Here is a 17,577-nt window from a genome sequence, read left to right on the forward strand (position 1 = left end):
TTGATGTTACGAGCGACACAAATGTAAAATCCCTTTTCTTTGACCTCATTGACCATAAGTTGATAGTTGAGGTGTCGCATTGGGACAAAGAGAAGTTGCCATAAACACAAACGTGAGAAAAAAATACACACTATTCGCTTCAAAGGTTGCCCAAAACTTACGCTAGCTCGATCGCTTGTCGACGGCCCATCAGCAACATCCAATCGAAAACCAGGAGTTCTAGTTGCATTCTCTATTTTGACGACAATGAACGCAACAGTCGACACAAACTCACTAGCATTGCAACTTTGGGACAACAACTCTTTGATCTTCTGCTCTGGATAAAGGTAGAGGCAGCACTCGAAAGGCTCTGCCTTAACAACCAAAGTGGTTGCATCTGCATACAAAGCCCACAAGAAGGTACCATCGTCTTTCGCAGCATCCCTTTTTACACATGCCCCCTTGATGCGCACGTAATCGTGAACAGCAAAGGTCTCGATAAACTCTGAGAGGTATATCTCAGTCACAACGAAAGTCACAGTATGGCGAGATTCCCTGTCAAGGAGGTCAGCACGCATGTTTCTATCAAAGTTAGACTTGGGTATTTTATAAGTACCATACTTACAGAGTACTTTCCCTTCCAAGGCAAATCTAAAATTTGCAGTCTCTGACAATTCAAAGATAGCTAAGTTTCTTAGGGCAGGGCTTATGGCCAACTGTGAAGTGAAAGATTCAACATTAGGCTCGTCTTTTCCTTCATCTATATTCTTTATCAGAGGTGAAGAGAATGAGGTATCTTCCAAGCACCTAGACGCTTTACCTAGAAACAACCATTGGTGTGAGTAATAAACTCAATCCAATCCAAATGATGAGCTCCTTGAAAACCCTAGACACCGTGTCTTATCACTCCCACCAAAAGAATCATCATAAGCCAATAGATATGCTACACATGGCCAATCGTTATCCCTACTTCTACCAACCGCCTAGGATACCCATTTTGTGCAGATAGTGGCCACATTCCCAACCACTTTAATCATGCCACAAAGTGGTTCTGGATAAAAACCCACAAAATGAACATAAAATAAATTAAAAATATTTTAGTCAGCAAAAAGAGAAGTGATCTCTATAGCCTTTGCCCTTTGGGCAAGCCAAAAATCAAAACAACAAGTCCAAGCAATGAGCCAAAAAAAACAAAGAACACAATCACGAGGCCTACCAAACACATCGATCTACGCTAGCTTTACTAGGAAACTTTACAGCGAGCTTTCGATATGTCTGCATGATCTTGGGAAAGTAGGAAATTAGATGAGATCTGGAGAAGATTCCGTGGTTGGAGAGGCTAGGAAAGGTGTAGGAAAAGGACATTAATATAGGGAAAGGATGCTTACTGATATTTCCCCGTAATAAGGGCGATCGGCTAGCGCCCTTTCCCAGCCGTCGGCGTCGTGGGGGAGGTGGCCCAATCATTGGGAAACATGTGTCAGGTCAACCGCACTCAGTCCTCCTCAATCGCTCAATGCTCAATAGCAGTGTTGATTACGGAGCGTGTGCATATTACGGAGCCAATGATTGGTGAGGCTTTCTCCTTGTCTCTCTCAAAGGTCATGTCAAGGGCAGCTGGCAGCTCTCAAAGCCATTTTGTGGTAGTGAGCATTCTCGATGAGTTGAGTACCCCCCACACGGGAGGGGGTAATTTGTTAGATCGAAGAATCTAACCACACCATGTGGTTAGATTCTTCGATGTGACCACACCATGTGGTGGTCACACGTGAAGAGTGAGGTAATTGTTATTTTGGAAGGGGGGGTAGAGCAACTGCACCTCAAAGAGATGTAGTTGGCTCACCCCACTTCTGTAAGAATTTATCAATCTTTTTGGGAGTCTCTAAAAGTACATAGTAAAATGTGAACTTCTAGTTTTTCCAACTCCATGTAGTGGACTCTCTTCCCCATGTGTAGCTTTCATTTCCCTCAACCCCAAAGCATGGAAGAAAATGAGTAAACTAACTTTTTATTCTTCAACTTTAAAGCCTTGTCTTTTCTTTCCAATTTTAAATCTTTAACAAGAAGATTTAGCTTGCAGCTTTTTGAATGTCCTTGTCTTTCCTTCTTTTTGTTTGAGTGAAAAACTCTACACACATACACTTTCTCCCTCTCAAAAAATTTTTATTGTCAAAACAATCCAAGGTGTGGTTGTGTCCACTTTTTAGAGGGAGGGGTAAGTCAAGTACCCTGGTGATTGCAGGGGGTAATTGAGGTTCTCTATTACAACTGACCCCCTCTGGTGTGGGGGCCCTCTTGGTGGACGAACAACTCTCTCTTCTCCATCAATGAGATCTCCAACTACAAGCGGGAGGGGCAAGAGCTCACCTGATAGGTAGTCCAGCCCACATTATGCTATATGTTGATGACATTGTTTTGATTTCAGAGTCACCAGAGGGTCTATTGAGCCATTTGAGTGCCTTAGATGAGTTTTGTACACAAAGGATTGACAGTGAACCTTGGGAAGACCAAGGTCATGATCTTTCACACTTCCAGGTCAGTATAGCGAGCAGTCACATTTAGAGCAGCAAGAGGTATAGTCGAGGTGGAGGTATGGTCGAGGTGGTCACCTCCTATGTGTAGTCACCTTCACTAGCAGATGGGGCCCCTTCTCCATGGCTCAAGCCACCACTTACAGACTCACCCGCGGATATGTAGCTTTGGCCATGTTAGAGCGAAGATGTCATCAGACATGCTGTCAGGAGCCCTGCACAAAGGGGTGGCTATTTGATACATTAGTCACCCCAACCGTGATATACGCAGCAACAGTGTGGGCACTTGGGTTGACAGATAACCAATGGGCATAGATCAAGATACCACAAGTATATATGATCTGCTTGTTTCGAGGCACGCACTCAGTGCCATAGGACATCACAAAGCAGAGCTTGCTACCCCCTTATAGTCGCGGAGGCACTCTTTTAGACGGTCTGCTTTATCCACAAAGAGAGAGCTCCCGACCGAGACACTCACACGATAAGCATTTGAGTCAGCCATACAAATAGCAATCTAGATATGATAGAGCTTGGTACACCCAGGTCAGAGCATGGTTTGGAGCACATGGCCTTGATCTTAAGAACTTGCCACCATTCCAGTATGACCCTACTCATCCTAGGTTCATCTCTCACATAGTGAGAGAAACATAGTGCTCTGACAGGATCTCTGGTAGCTATATATCAAATAGACTTGGATCACATCTCCCCTTTAGCGGAAGATGTCACACTACAGAGATCATTTTCTTATCATACTCAAGGACGGGTTCATACATTAACCACGCTATATGGACACCTACATGCCACACAATTAATTCACGGGTGGCGGTTGGTCAGCTCAGAGTATCATCACACCTACTAGAGATAGAGGTGGGGTGAGTGAGCTCATGACATTCCCAGGGAGGAGAGAGTGTCGAGTATGCAGAGAGGTGGAAAGTGAGGAGCATTTCGTTCATAGTTACCCGGAACGGGAAATCGGAACGGGGAACGGCAACATGCATGAAATGCCATTCCCTGTTTCGGATACTCACGTTTGAAACACGGAACAAGGATTCGGAACGGGAAATTAGGATGGGAACGGGGAACCGGGGACCCGAAAATGGCCATTCCCTGTTACTACGATTTCGTTTGCACATGCAATGCTTATGATGATTAATATTTAGAGGTAGATACGAGTCATTATTTAGAGGGCAACCTATGCTCCGTGAGATCATATACTCTCGAGATCAGAGACAGTTGGGGCGCTACTTGCTAGAGATACAAAGGCATAGAGATACACATTTGCAGCCACATACAAAGACACGTGGGGAGAGACGGTCAACTTATAGGTTTTTCTGGAGGACCACACCACCTCCACATGACTCTCCAACAGGCAGCCTACATATTATTCCAAACTTCTTGCTCGACTTAATCTGGACCAGAATCATTTGCAGCCTAATTTTTCACACCCTTTTGAGATGAGCGTTGTATCTCTTAGCTGATTTTATTCAAGGCCCAAGTGCTGGGAAACGAACGTGGAGAGTAAGCCCTTCCATTACACCCACTCAGATTCAGAAGCACAAAATGCGACATTTTCAACACATTACTGTAATTTAAGAACTGTAAGAAATATACCATCATTTGTACACTCTCAACTAATAGTCCGAGTTTACTAATCATCGACGGTGTAAGATAAAGAAAGCACACAACATAAAATTAGAGGGTGGGGGGGTATTGAGAACCCAAAAGAATACAGAAACCCAAGTTAGATGGGTCATGTCGCTCAAAGATTCCTACAAACATTTAACCTGATACAATTTACTAAAACTGATTTTGATACCATACAAATGTCGGCACACTGGCCAATAAGCAGCAACCTCTTATTCTTTTGTACAACTGTCTTGTCAAAAGAGCCACCTGCAGATTAGCCTACACTTCCCTCAAGCTTCAAGCTCATCAACTGATTGACCTCAGCTGCAAACTCCAGGGGAAGCTCATTGAAGACCTCTCTGCAAAAACCACCAATGATTGCTGCCACTGCCTTCTCCTGATCAATACCTCTTTGTTGGAAGTAAAAGAGTTGATCTTCACCAATCTTGGAAGTGCTTGCTTCATGCTCAACGCGAGCAGAAGGATCCTTCACCTGTGAATACAAATCATATATTAGTACCTGTTAAAACTTGCAAAAGAGAAGCATATAGCTCTAGTGATAAAACATCCTATCATATTATCGTCAGTGAATCAAATGCACCAACTAATTCAGAGAACGAATTAGAAAAATAAGATTATCGTCTTTATCCTGACAACAGGTACAGCATCTGTAACCAGCAAACCACATGCGAGGGGGTGAATCAACAGCAGACACGTCAGAGCTTGAAAACTGAAAATACTTTTAACTTCAAAACAGCTCGAGTAGAGACACAGTAGAGCGGAGTTCTCTGCACAGATGCACTTGCCCCTAACTCGGACACCCCTTTCCATACTTTTTACCCACACTACTCGGGAGTCCACTCTGCAACTGTGCAACCATGCATTGCTCTGCCAGAAAGGCATACTTTTTTAGGCACTACAACCAAAAGCAAAAGCTACAGAATCTGGTGCCCAAGAGCAAGCACTGCTGAAAACATGGTGCCCCAAACTGCGATTCACAGCGCGGTTAGCGACAGATTTTACGGGCCGGCCTTGTCATGATCTGTTCGACCAGCCACGTCATCAGTTCGGTAAAGAATCTCATATCATCACTTTGTGACAGCATACGTACTCATGTCATCAGTGTTGAAAGTCGGTCTATAGAACCTAAGGAGTTTTGTATCAGCAACACTGTGAACCTGTTTGAACAAGAGAGTCTGCACAGCTTTTCCATACTCGTATGATAAATTTCCCACCATACTTACGTACTTGTATAGTATTCAGTGTATACTATGTGTACGACATGATCTAACATAATCTACCTGCATCATCTACATGCTGAATTGTAGAATGTTTGATTTAAACCAGAAGCAATAGCCAATGCCATATGAAAGGATTACAGTAGTAGCCATCAAGCTTTTGAACTGCAATCACTAAATAATTGACAAAGGTGGCATGTCTTTTTCATCCCCTGTGGTAATTTGATGTATGCAATCTCGAGGATCTCAATCAAACCTTCATACACGTATGGTGTTTGCCATATGGTTTCCGTATGGAAAAACTATGCTACTTCATTAGATAAGGTCTTGTTATTGCATAATCCAACTCATTGTGATGTGTATGTTATAGCTCTGACCACATGCTGGTTAGTGTTGTCAGCTATAATAGAAGGCTCACTGCAGAAAGCATGCATACAACAAGACTTCCAAATCTGCCAAAGCATAACACCCGTTGCCACATATGCTGTGCACAAAACTAATTCCCTAGAATGCAGCCAAATGCATGCACAAGGGCTCCCCTCATAAGTGAGGGCTCTGAAACTGTTGCAGAAATCACCCTGCACACAATGCCACAAAACCCATGGACGATCCTACTATGCATGCAAACAACGTGAGCATGTGGACAAACTCAGACAACATCGAAATCTCATTTACCTAAGCAGGACAACGGACACCTATCAAATCAAAGCCAGCAACACCTCCCTATGTCCCAACCGGCAAGCCCACACATGCTAGCAGCTACATGTCGTAGCAGATCCAGTGGCTAATCAGAAGATCCCAAAACCCATGGACGATCCTACTATGCATGGACAAACTCATAGACAACATTGTATTCTCATCCACCTAAGGACAACGGACACTTATCAAATCGAAGCCAGCAACGCCTTCCTAAGTCCCAACCGGCAAGCCTACACATGCTAGCATCTGCATGTCGTAGCAGATCCAGTCCCCTAGAGTAGACCAGAAGCGCCATAATCGCATGCGACAGACCTGCATCAAGCCACTGAAGCAACTGCACAAGCCTGTGCTTGAGACTCTGCTGACAAAGGAGACTGTGCCAGCCAATGCAAGCAAATAATCAAACAAGGATGCTGAAACTGAGGAATCTGCTGCTACACTCTCCAGGGTCTCAGCATAGCACAGTTAGAGGCCACAACTAGGCATCAACAAAAATGAAACCATAAGAGGGTTGCCATCAGCTAGTAGCCATCTCTCTATGTCTAAGACATCAGACACTAAGCTTGAAAACCAACGCATGACACTTCATCTCAAAGTCTATGATGCCAACCCACCCTGTGCTCGTGGCATAATGATTGCGCGCCACACTACCTCTGCCCAAGTGTCATATGGCACAACTTGGTGATGTGGCATGACCCGTACTGGAGAATATGATGAGCCAAGCCCAAACCGTACGGACCAAGAGCTGGTAGAAACAGCCTGAAAATTTCGCCGTGATTTGCATTGCAAAACGCAGGAAACTGTACGGAACAACCGATGTGGAACTTTTTGGCACTGTTTTGCTTTTTTATTTTTATTGTTTTGAAAAGAAAAGTTGCTATATACTGAGTATAAAGAGACTTCTAGAGTTGCTCAAGAGAACCCGTCTTCGAGAATAAGTACAAACTGTGGATGATCAGTGGCAGGGCTGTATGTACATCAAGGTGGAAACCGAGAAGAATGATGAATAAACCACCGTGGAGGGGCATAATGCCATGTGATCGTGCCTCTATCCATACTGAAAAGAACTGTAGTACGCGCCCTTAGTCGAAGAAACTGATGCCGTCTCCTCTCTGCTGCCCTAGAGAGGCCTGCTGAAGAATCCCATTGGCTGCGCAAGGTATGCAAAAGCTCAGATCAAACTGCAGCCAAAGTAGTGGTCACATGGGAAGGATGACCACCCAGAACCCGAGCATATCGAGCCTTTCATATAATCCACAATACTATGCTGCAGCCTGCATATCGTAGCAAATAGAATATCACAAGGCTGTATGTCAAACTCATGTACTAAAGCAGACAACATGTCCATTGTGCCCCGTCTGTATCCCAAGGCTGTCAGCAAAAATACTAGATCTGTGGAAGATCCCTCATAGATGGTATGTGAGCCCGGATGTCATTCCCACAGTTGCTGAAAGCATTGACTTTTGAAAGCTTTTGGGATCATATTTTGAAAACATTTAGCTTATAGCATAGTTACAGGGGACAGAGGGGACGGGGCTTAGGGACGCAAAACGAGCGTAACCGGGCCGGGGACGGTAGTACTGGGGATGGACGGGGTCGAAGGGGGATGGTCGGGAATGGGCTGGGACGGCCGGGAACGGGCAGTTTTTTAAAACTCAAAAAAATGACCGTTTTTGACGGACACTGGCAGCAAACGTCTACTTTTTTGGGGGGCTTTGTCCCTTGGGAGCCTATAAAAGCACCCTTGGGCCTCATCTTCTCTCAAGTTCAATGAAGGCTCTCCTCTCTACCATCTACTATCTAAACTCTACGCCGTCTACGGTCTACCTATGGGCGCTCAAGGCTCAAGCTCTACCCTTGAGTCTCTCTACCCACTCTCTCCCTCTTCTACCCTCTCAACTTTGAAGCTCTCTTCTACTCTCTCTCCACACAAGCTCTCCTCTTAGCTCTGCTCTCTCTCCACCATCATGTCATCTCAAGCTAACTCCACTTCTCAAGCTCGCTCTTCTCGAAGGAGGCCCGCCGTGCAAACATGGTCGTGGTGGGATGAAGTCGACTGTACCACGAGTGGTAAAGGTGGCGGTGCAAGACCATGGACGTGCAAGCTATGCCCGTACAGGAGAACGGGTGGTGCAAACAAACAAAGTGCGAGCCCATCTTCTTCATGAACCCGGTCACGAGGTGAAGTTTTGCCCTTGAGTATCTCCCGAGAAGAGGTTGGTGAGAAGCTCGCGGTGTATGAGATCGCGGAAGCGGCCAAGAGGGGCCGTTTTGTTGCCATTGATCCCTCCGCCACGGCAACACCGCGAGAGCAAAGGGAAGCCAACCTTGACTCCACCTCTCAAGCGTTCAAGACAAATGCATTTACATCGTCCTCTTCCGTTGCGCATCGCCAAAGCACCCTCAACAAAAATTGGAATCCTAAATTGAAGGAAGAGGTGGATAGATCGGTTGCCCGATTCTTCTTCCATGACTTCCATGCTTCGCGGTGAGTTTCCCTTGGCATATGCACATTGCAATCTCCCATTTTGTATTCATTATCACGTCTCGACTCTCAACTCTCCATACTAACACAACATGCTCTATTTTGTGTGGATAGGTCTCCATACTTTCGAACCATGGTTACGAAAATAGGAGAATATGGCTCCTCTTATGTGCCACCTTCATCGGAGAGGCTTCGCACCACCCTCCTTGACAAAGAGAAGCTTGTTGTGGAGCAAGCGGCCCAAGCAACAAAGGATTTGTGGGAGACCAATGGCGTCTCCCTCCTTGTAGATGGATGGAGCGACACCCGCAAGCGGTGCATCCACGGAGTGGTGGCCTACTCTTGGGGGGAGATGTACTTTGTGGAGTCACATGATGCATCCGACACTGGCAAGGACGCGGAGATGCTTGTTGCGGAGTCGACAAGCACCATAGAGATCATTGGCCCGGAGAATGTCCTTTGTATGGTTGCAAATGGAGAGACGTCAAATAGGGCAACCGGGGCTATCATTGAGGGCATGTATCTCAACATCCATGTCACATTTTGTATGGCGCATTGCCTCAATAACCTCCTCGAGGACATAGGAAACTTGTCATGGATTTCATCCACCATTGGTGACGCCTCTCGAATTGTCTCCTTTGTGCTCAACCATCAAAAAGTGCGCCATGAGTTCTCAAAGAGGAGCCATTTGTCCTTGCTCAAATATTCAGAGACAAGATTTGCATTCAATTGGCTTATGCTAGGCCGCTTGTCTACATGTGGCGAAGCCTTAAGGGGCCTCTCACTCAGTGATGAGTTCCAGGCCATGCCGGAGTCTACATCAGCAACAGGATTGAAATGCCGAGAATGGGCCGAGGACGCCGCTTGGTGGGAGGAGGTGAAGACTCTTGACGCCATGGTCAAGCCTATTCTACACCTACTTCGAGTTGTGGATGGCTTGCAGCCATGCATTGGCAAAGTCTACGAAGCCATGGATTGGATGATAGACACTTGAGAAGTTAGTGCCTGACCCTGTTGAGTATGCAGAGATTCATGGCTTGTGTGAGTCGAGGTGGAATGGATACTACTCTCCACTTCATGCGGCAGCTTATGTGCTTGACCCTGAGTTTCAAGGAAGGCGTCAAGAGACCGACAAGGAGGTGAGCAAAGGATGGCGGCTTGCATTGGAGCGCCTTGAGCCTAGCAGTGACACTAGGCGCAAGATTAGAGACGAGCTACTCAACTACATGCAAAAGAAGGGCTCCTACGGATGTGTAGATGCACAGGTTGATCGCAACAAGATTGGCTCGCTTTTGTGATGGGAGGACTATGGAGGAGATGGCCCACATTTCCAGCGCTCAGTTGTTCGTGTCCTTAGCCAAGCATGTACCACTAGTTGCTTGGAGCAACTATGGAGTGTATACAGCCACATTGCCTCTAAGAAGAGGAATCGCCTTGAGGTCCAAAGGGCCAATGATTTGGTGCTTGTGAGCGCTAACTTGCGCATGCTTGCCAAGAGCGTCACACACAAGGCAGATCCCTTCACTGAGTGGGAGATGGCATAAGAGAGTCCATCTATGGCCGAGACACTTTTGGAGGAGCTACAGGAGGACTTCGAGCCTCAATGCGAGCCTCGCGAAGCCTCATATGTCGCTGACGACCTCGACTACGACGACGATATGGAGATTCAGCAAGCGAGCACTTCCGGAGTTTGATGATCATTGATGATTGATTACTCTCGAGTCTAGACTCTACTCCTCTAGAGTCTACCTAGCCCTTTGTACTTTTTGTTATCCTTGAGGCTTGTCCATTTTGAGCCCTTGTGGCATGCACTTTTCATTTTGTATCCATCGATGTTTTATTAGCACATTTGCGCCTATATGACTCGTGCTCTTTAATCTATTTAGTGTAAATTTGTGGTCAAAGTGATGCTCTATGTGTGTGGCATGTGTATAGGTCAAAAAATGCCAAAAAAACTCTTTGTTTCTTGCCGTTCCGACCCCGTCCCCGTTTCCTGACTTTTGTCATCCCGTCCCGTCCCGACCCCGACCCAGACCCGCCGTCCCATGTAACTATGCTTGAAGGAACTGAACGATGAACAAAGGTCAAAGATGTCTGATTTAGAAAAGAAACAACAAGAATTTTTACACGCATAGGCTGACTGTTTCTCTGAAGGCCTACCAGGTGAGTTATCATCCTGAGGATCACACGATATTTCATTCCTGGTAGTACACTACCGAACCGGCCACCTTATCGAGTCAGCCGAGCCCAAAATGAAGAAACAATGACACTCACCTTTCTATTCTCAAGAAAGTTCTCCGCTGTTGCTGTACTAAAAAAAGATGGTTCTTGGAGAACGTGCATTGACTATAGAGCTCTGGATAAACTTATCATCAAGAACAAATTCCCTATTCCAAGGATCAATGATATACTCGACAGACCACAAGGGTCCTCTTGTTTTAGCTAAATTGATTTGAAGAGTGGATATCATCAAATCCGCATTGTTCCGGGAGACGTCTACAAGACAGCTTTCCAGACAATTTTTTGTTTGCACAAATATTTGGTTATGCCATTTGGCTTTACAAATGCTCTTGCGACATTCAACCAAATGATGGATAGGACTTTCAAAGAGTATCGATCATTCATGGGCACTTTCTTTGACGACATCATCGTTTTCTCCAAGAACGAAGCAAAACACAGACACCACCTTCTACAAGTTTTCCAAGCACTACAAAAACATAGATTGGTTATCAATGGGAAAAAGAGCGAGTTTTTCTTGCCAGAGATACACTTTTTGGGACACATCGTCTGAACAGGAGGAGTAAAGATGGACCGGGCCAAAGTAGAGACCATTCGTGATTGGCTTGATTTGAAAAATGTTCATGAAGTTGGAAGTTGTATGGGCTTGTGCTCTGTTATCAGCGGTTCATTCGAAAATTTGCAAAAATTGCCTCTCCTTTGCATATGCTAACTCAACAAGGGGTTCCTTTTACTTGGGGACCGACAGAGATTGCAGCCTTTCAAACTATCAAAGAGAAACTAACAATAGGACCAGGTAGCTAGAGTGACCAATGGAACCACCAAAACTTAAGGAAGCAGGCCTAGAAACCAATTTTCAAGCTGGCTCCACATCCTCCTCTAAAGGGAGAACACCCGGACCATGAATAGCTGCCATAAACATTCTCTATGTGTGTAACTGGATCACCTGAGGTAGGTGAATCCAAAAGAAAATATACATGTGGAACCTAGAACCAAGAAGACCGTTTCCCTACTGTAAAGAATGCCAACTAATTGTAAATGGTTCCTAGTCCAGGAAGAACCACTATCTACCTGTACGAAACTTCAAACATGTCAATCTAAGGATAAGCGTAGTAGGTGTGTCACGAATGGTAGTCTCTAGAGATTAATCTGGAAGACAAGACATAAGAAATACTACTTGAATGCACTAAGAAGAGCAACTATCACACCACAAATCTGAAAGACGAAGCAACCACCAAAATGACTCAAGAAAACATCCACCAAGATACTAACTGCATTGTGGGCTTAAACACACCATCCAAAGCCACAAGAAATGAACAAGAAAACCAAGGACTAGAAGACATTGTGCATGGTACTCCGGTGAATGGAGCACCGGTTGTCGATTGAAGAAAATAACCTGGAAGCCCCCTCTGAAGGGAAAGTATCCTCAAAAGTACGTTCTGAGGTAACAACACTCAACCATACGTCAGAACCGAGCAAACACCGTCACCGAAAGCTACATAGCTAAAGCCAAGAAACCCCCCCCCCCCCCCCCCCCCCCCCCCCAAACAATAGGAAGCCCCCTTCTCGCTGAACTCTAGGTAAAGAGAATAAGTAACTCAAAAAGAAATCTGAGAGAGCATGGTGTAAAATTGCTTCCTCTGTCGCTGAATAGCGAAAAACTCGGATCTCAAGAAACTCGACTCAAAGAGAATCACACCACCGGTAAACTCGAACTGCTATAAATAGGAAGATCTGACAAGTCATCACCTGAGGGTCATGTTTGCCAAATGTTTGCCAAAGAAGCTGTTGGGGTCCACAAAGGGCCTAGCTACTCAAGCAAACTCCCTGATGTCAAACCAAATGTCTGCCACCTCTCTGCATCTGCAGAGATCAATGTTGTAGTAGGTACAATCCAATACAATATGTCACGCTGCATACACACTCAAAAGAGCACATATACTCCCACTATTGTAACTTGCTTCCTTAAAATCTTCACCAAAACTATCCTATCCACTTGCGCAATCAACATCCAATACACATAACACCATCAAGGAAAGAGTAAAGGAACAGGCTAGGGGAACTGCAACAAGCCCATGAAGAACGCTGGGGTTGATCTATAACATGCCAGAAAGCTGGAACCGAGACTCTAGCCCTCACAATTGGGACTTCAAAGTTGAGTGCCTACATGGCTAAGGCCAGAAAATTCCTAAGAAACTACGAGGACGAGGAAGTAGAGAGAACACAAGAGGGAGGAAGAAGCTGAGCGTAAGATCGGCACGCTACACAACAGATAGGTAGCTCAGTCGACAATTCCAAGAAAGACGTGCATTTGCAAAAGGCACAACAAATCTGTCAATCCAAACAGAGCCATAGAAACCTACTCCAAAAGTGTTAAAGAAGATCATATTGCTGTCTAAACAGTCCTCTCTGAAGAAATAGAAATGAATAGCTCCCCCTCTGGATCCAACCAAAACATACTTGCTCCCCGCAAGAAGAGCGGTAACATGACTCCATGTGAAAAAACCAAAGCAATCTAGCACTGCTACTCATCCTCAAACCTCCATCAGGTTCCCCTCCGTAAAGAGGGGTCGGGATAAACAAGGGTAAAGACGGGTCGTCAACAAGGATCCATAGCCTTTACATATGTCAGGTGCAGCGGAATTGAAATGGAGAAGATCTAGAATTTTTCACTTCCATCTTTACTTCTTTCCTTGCTAGAATGTGCGCTACTTAGCATGAGAAATGGTTCCTTTAATTTCCTTGTAGAGGAATGAGATATACACAATTGTGACTGCTCCTGACACTGCCAACTGCTCCTGCACACAAGACCACTCACACAGTCTCCAGAGTCCACATGGGTACCACCAAAACATGCTCTAAGAGCATAAATCTAATGCACCTCCTTCTGGCTAGATCTAGATCTAACTAGATCTGGATCTCAAATGAGAAACTTTGCCACTGCATGATCGCAGGGTCTGTGTAAGGCCGCCTTGAGGAGATGCTGCATCGTGCGAGGAGCTCCACGCACTGCAACTGCTGCCCACCAAAAACGCTGGGGCTGATCTTAAAAACGCCAGAGGTGCTGGACCAAAAAAGCTGGGAATGGATCCAGCACTGCCAGCCAGCCTTGACCAAATCTGCACCCCATACCCCCTGGCTCCCTATATAGGGTCTCCAGCAAGCTGCCCGACCCAGCCCTCAGCCTCCACGACCCTGATAAAAGGGGGAAAAAAATGAGTATGGGAGAGGGCATCAAAGGCCCCACTCCCTGACACCTGTCCCTGGGAGAAATTGGGACCGTCTGGACGAATCCAGGGAGACACCTGAACACTAGCATTGTCGGCACCAGCAAAATCTAATAATGGGGCTGAAGAAGGTAAAAGAGCGAAAAGGAAGAACTCTTCCCCCATATATACCCAACCCTCCCGCCATGCACACACCAGTAGATGACTGTTTTCCTTAAATACCAATCATACAGTTGTGATAAATAAGCGGTCAAAAAAAGAAATTCAGCTGCTGTGAATCACAGATGTTGCAATCTCAATCTAAAAAACTTTCAAAAAAACTCTCACAAACAAGTATACCTGGATGTACGGATAAGTGTTTGCTGCTGCTTGATCTCCTATTAGCATAGAGTCACACTGTGAAAAATTCCTTGAATTACGCGCACTTGGCTGGACTTGAACGAGGCCCCTGTAACAGTTCATTGAGCGGCCAGCAGATATCCCCTTTGAAACAATTCTACTCCTGGTGTTCTTCCCTACGTGGATCATTTTTGTCCCCGTGTCCGCCTGCTGCCGATTATTCGTTACAGCCACTGAATAAAATTCACCCTTTGAGTTATCGCCTTTCAATACCACACTAGGATACTTCCAAGTGATGGCAGATCCTGTCTCTACTTGCGTCCATGAAATTTTAGAGTTCTTGCCTTCACAAAGGCCCCTCTTAGTTACAAAGTTGTAAATCCCACCCCTCCCTTCTTCATCACCCGCATACCAGTTTTGAACTGTAGAATACTTGATTTCCGCACCCTCCGCACAGTAAAGCTCCACAACAGCAGCATGTAGCTGATTCTTGTCATAAGAAGGCGCAGTGCATCCTTCAAGGTAGCTAATAAAGCTCCTCTCATCAGCAACAATGAGGGTGCGTTCGAATTGGCCTGTTTCAAGTGCATTAATCCTGAAATATGTAGAGATTTCCATGGGAGAAACAGTATCCTTTGGAATATAGCAAAAGGACCCATCACTGAAAACTGCTGAATTCAGAGCAGCATAGAAATTATCAGCCACCGGGACAACTCTGCCAAGGTACTTCTTGACCAGGTCGGGGTACTCTCTAACAGCTTCTGAGATGGAGCAGAAAATGACTCCTGCCGCCTCTAGGGTTTTTCTGTGAGTCGTTGCTATCGACACACTATCAAAAACCGCATCCACAGCAACATTGGCCAGCCTCTTCTGTTCCGTAAGAGGAATACCTAGTTTTTGAAAAGTCTCAAGAAGAGCCGGGTCTACTTCATCCAAGCTTTGTTTCTTCTCCTTCTGCTTAGGCTCAGTGTAATAACAGAAGTCTTGAAAATCAATGGTTGGGTACTGATTATCAGACCACTTCGGCTCTTTCATTTTGAGCCACTGCTTGTAAGCGTTCAAGCGAAACTCAAGAAGCCATGGTGGCTCATTTTTCTTCGCAGATATCAATCTGATCGTATCCTCAGACAAACCCTTGGGAATGGAAACAGATTCTATGTCGGAGATAAAACCCCACTTGTAATCTCTCTTCAGAAACTGATGGATTGCATCAGAAGATGACCCTGCCGGAGATACATCTGGCTTCTCCAAAACCGCTGCGTCAGATCCATCGCCAGCAGGAGGAGCTTGCGCAGTCACGGAGAAACGCCTCTGTTTTTTATCTGAAAGGGCTACTTTGACCTGCGCAGCAGAAGGCAAAGAAAGTTTTGGACAAAAGACAGAAGAGCCTTTCGATGCAAGCACAGATGAGGGAGATGCGGGAGGTGCAGAAAAAGAAAGAGTGCAGGAGCTTGCAGTGGTCATGGCTATGGCAATGTTCACGAAGGAGTGTGCACAGCTAAAATGATCGGAGCGGAAGATGATAATGGAATGTAATTCGTTGTCAACTTGTCGGTTAAAGCAAGCTTCGACAGGAGTCCATGTGTGAGGACAAGGATATTTAGAGGAAACATTACCAAACTATTTAACTACCCATGCAATTTGTGGAAATTCTCAAAATACCCCTCCAATTTCAAAACTTCCCAATACACCCGTATATTTGCCCAAAAATTCCCTTGATGCCCTATTTTTTCGCAATTTGCAACTCTTAATGCCTCTATTTGTGAGCTCATTGGTGAATAATTATGCCTAAAACATAAAAGATGGAACCACCAGAAGTTTTGGACAGATTCTCACAATAATTTCCACATTATGACTTAACACAACATCATGAGCTTCTGTGAGGGAGGCATGGCATACCTAGCTAGGTACGATTGGGGGCAGGGGACAGCCGGCCCGGTGGGCCGGGCAGCGGGCCGGCGGTCCCCTGCCCCCAATCGTACCTAGCTAAGTATGCCGTGCCTCCCTCACAGAAGCTCATGATGTTATGCATTGAATGAAAAACACTGAAAAAGTCTCCCTTTTCCTACATGAGAAAATTTCTAAATCTTCTTGTGAACCCCACTGTCATAAACATTACACTATGCAAGGATTTAGGCAACTCCATTCCAAAATGATACAAGGGTAAAAAAAAGCATTTTTGAACTTTGAAGGGTATTTTGGGAATTCTCACAAATTACAGGAGTATTTTGGTGATTTTCCTTTTAGTAACTTAGGTGGTGGTCAGAGGGTGCATAATCACCAAGAGATAACTATGTGTGACCACCTAGCATAATAGAACTATGCACAACCTTTTGCAACTATGCAATGGAACCCCCTTAAATGTTTGGTAGCTTTTTTCTTCATGAGTAATTTGCATCATCTCCCGGCTTTTGTCTTCAAGAGCAATGTCACACTAGCTCTCGGCTCTCTTTCATGGGCTCATCACTAGTACATACTCTCTCTCTCTGTCTCATCTCTCTCCATAGCATCATCGGATGCCTTCTTGCATTCCACCCTCGTGTACACATTCCAATAGGCTTGAAAACATTTGAACATGCTTAAAAGTGCAAGGAATTGTTCCCGAGCACTTCAAAGTGCTCGAAAGTGCACTAGAAATTGATTGAAATTGCAAGGAATTTCAAGAACGTGCAAGTGCCTTGAAGTGCTTGACATACATTGATATGTGGTAAAGAGCCCTCATGGATGCTAACAAGTGTTGTTAAGGCTAGAAATGTGCTTAAAAGTTCAGAGCACTTCATACTTAGATGCATGCAAATGCATTGCAATGCTTGACATGTGATATGGGTGCCAAGAAGTCCTCTTGTGTGCTAACAAGTGCTATTAAGGCTAGAAACGTGCTTTGAAGTACTTATAGTTGGTTGTGTCATCCCTAATCTTCTTCTATATTACATTACATGCTTCAATTGAGGAGATGGACAGGGTGGTTTGTGATATAAGGGGAGGCATGCACTTTGGAGGGCAGGGCCCTCGAGTGTCTACCCCTCTATGTGTGTTTGTCTTAAGAGCTGAAATGGTTGTAGTTGGTAGATCATGTGTGGCTTGTGGCAAGCAAACATGCAGTGGGAGGTTATTACCTGCCATGTACCCACAAGTACCACACTTTCTGCTTTTCGATTGCCTGCACCATGAAGCCCAAATGCATTGTCCTAGAATGTTAGTGGGAGATACTTGCA

The 17,577-nt window shown here is 45.2% G+C and overlaps 1 protein-coding gene and 1 pseudogene across 1 annotated transcript; one reads left to right on the plus strand and one right to left on the minus strand.

The window, feature by feature from the left end:
• Positions 1 to 4,179: 4,179 nt before the first annotated feature.
• Positions 4,180 to 15,938, minus strand: LOC147444779 (uncharacterized). Its single transcript, XM_086527319.1, has 2 exons — positions 14,363 to 15,938; positions 4,180 to 4,629 (listed from the first exon to the last, which is right to left on the minus strand). Exons 1-2 carry the CDS (start codon positions 15,824 to 15,826, stop codon positions 4,411 to 4,413), a joined length of 1,683 nt encoding a protein of 560 aa, XP_086383445.1. The 5' UTR covers positions 15,827 to 15,938; the 3' UTR covers positions 4,180 to 4,410.
• On the plus strand, positions 7,895 to 10,386 carry LOC147444780 (uncharacterized; annotated as a pseudogene).
• Positions 15,939 to 17,577: the final 1,639 nt, after the last annotated feature.

The sequence above is a fragment of the Adiantum capillus-veneris genome, chromosome 13 (assembly GCF_014529385.1).
Source record: "Adiantum capillus-veneris isolate H3 chromosome 13, ASM1452938v2, whole genome shotgun sequence".
Classification (NCBI taxonomy): Eukaryota; Viridiplantae; Streptophyta; class Polypodiopsida; order Polypodiales; family Pteridaceae; genus Adiantum; species Adiantum capillus-veneris.

Bases quoted from the DNA above. Each gene is read 5' to 3' on its own strand.
- LOC147444779 (XM_086527319.1), bottom strand. From the start codon at position 15,826: ATGACCACTGCAAGCTCCTGCACTCTTTCTTTTTCTGCACCTCCCGCA. The intron at 4,630-14,362 runs GTATACTTGTTT...TTGTATTCACAG, and splicing joins ACACTTATCCGTACATCCAG to GTGAAGGATCCTTCTGCTCG.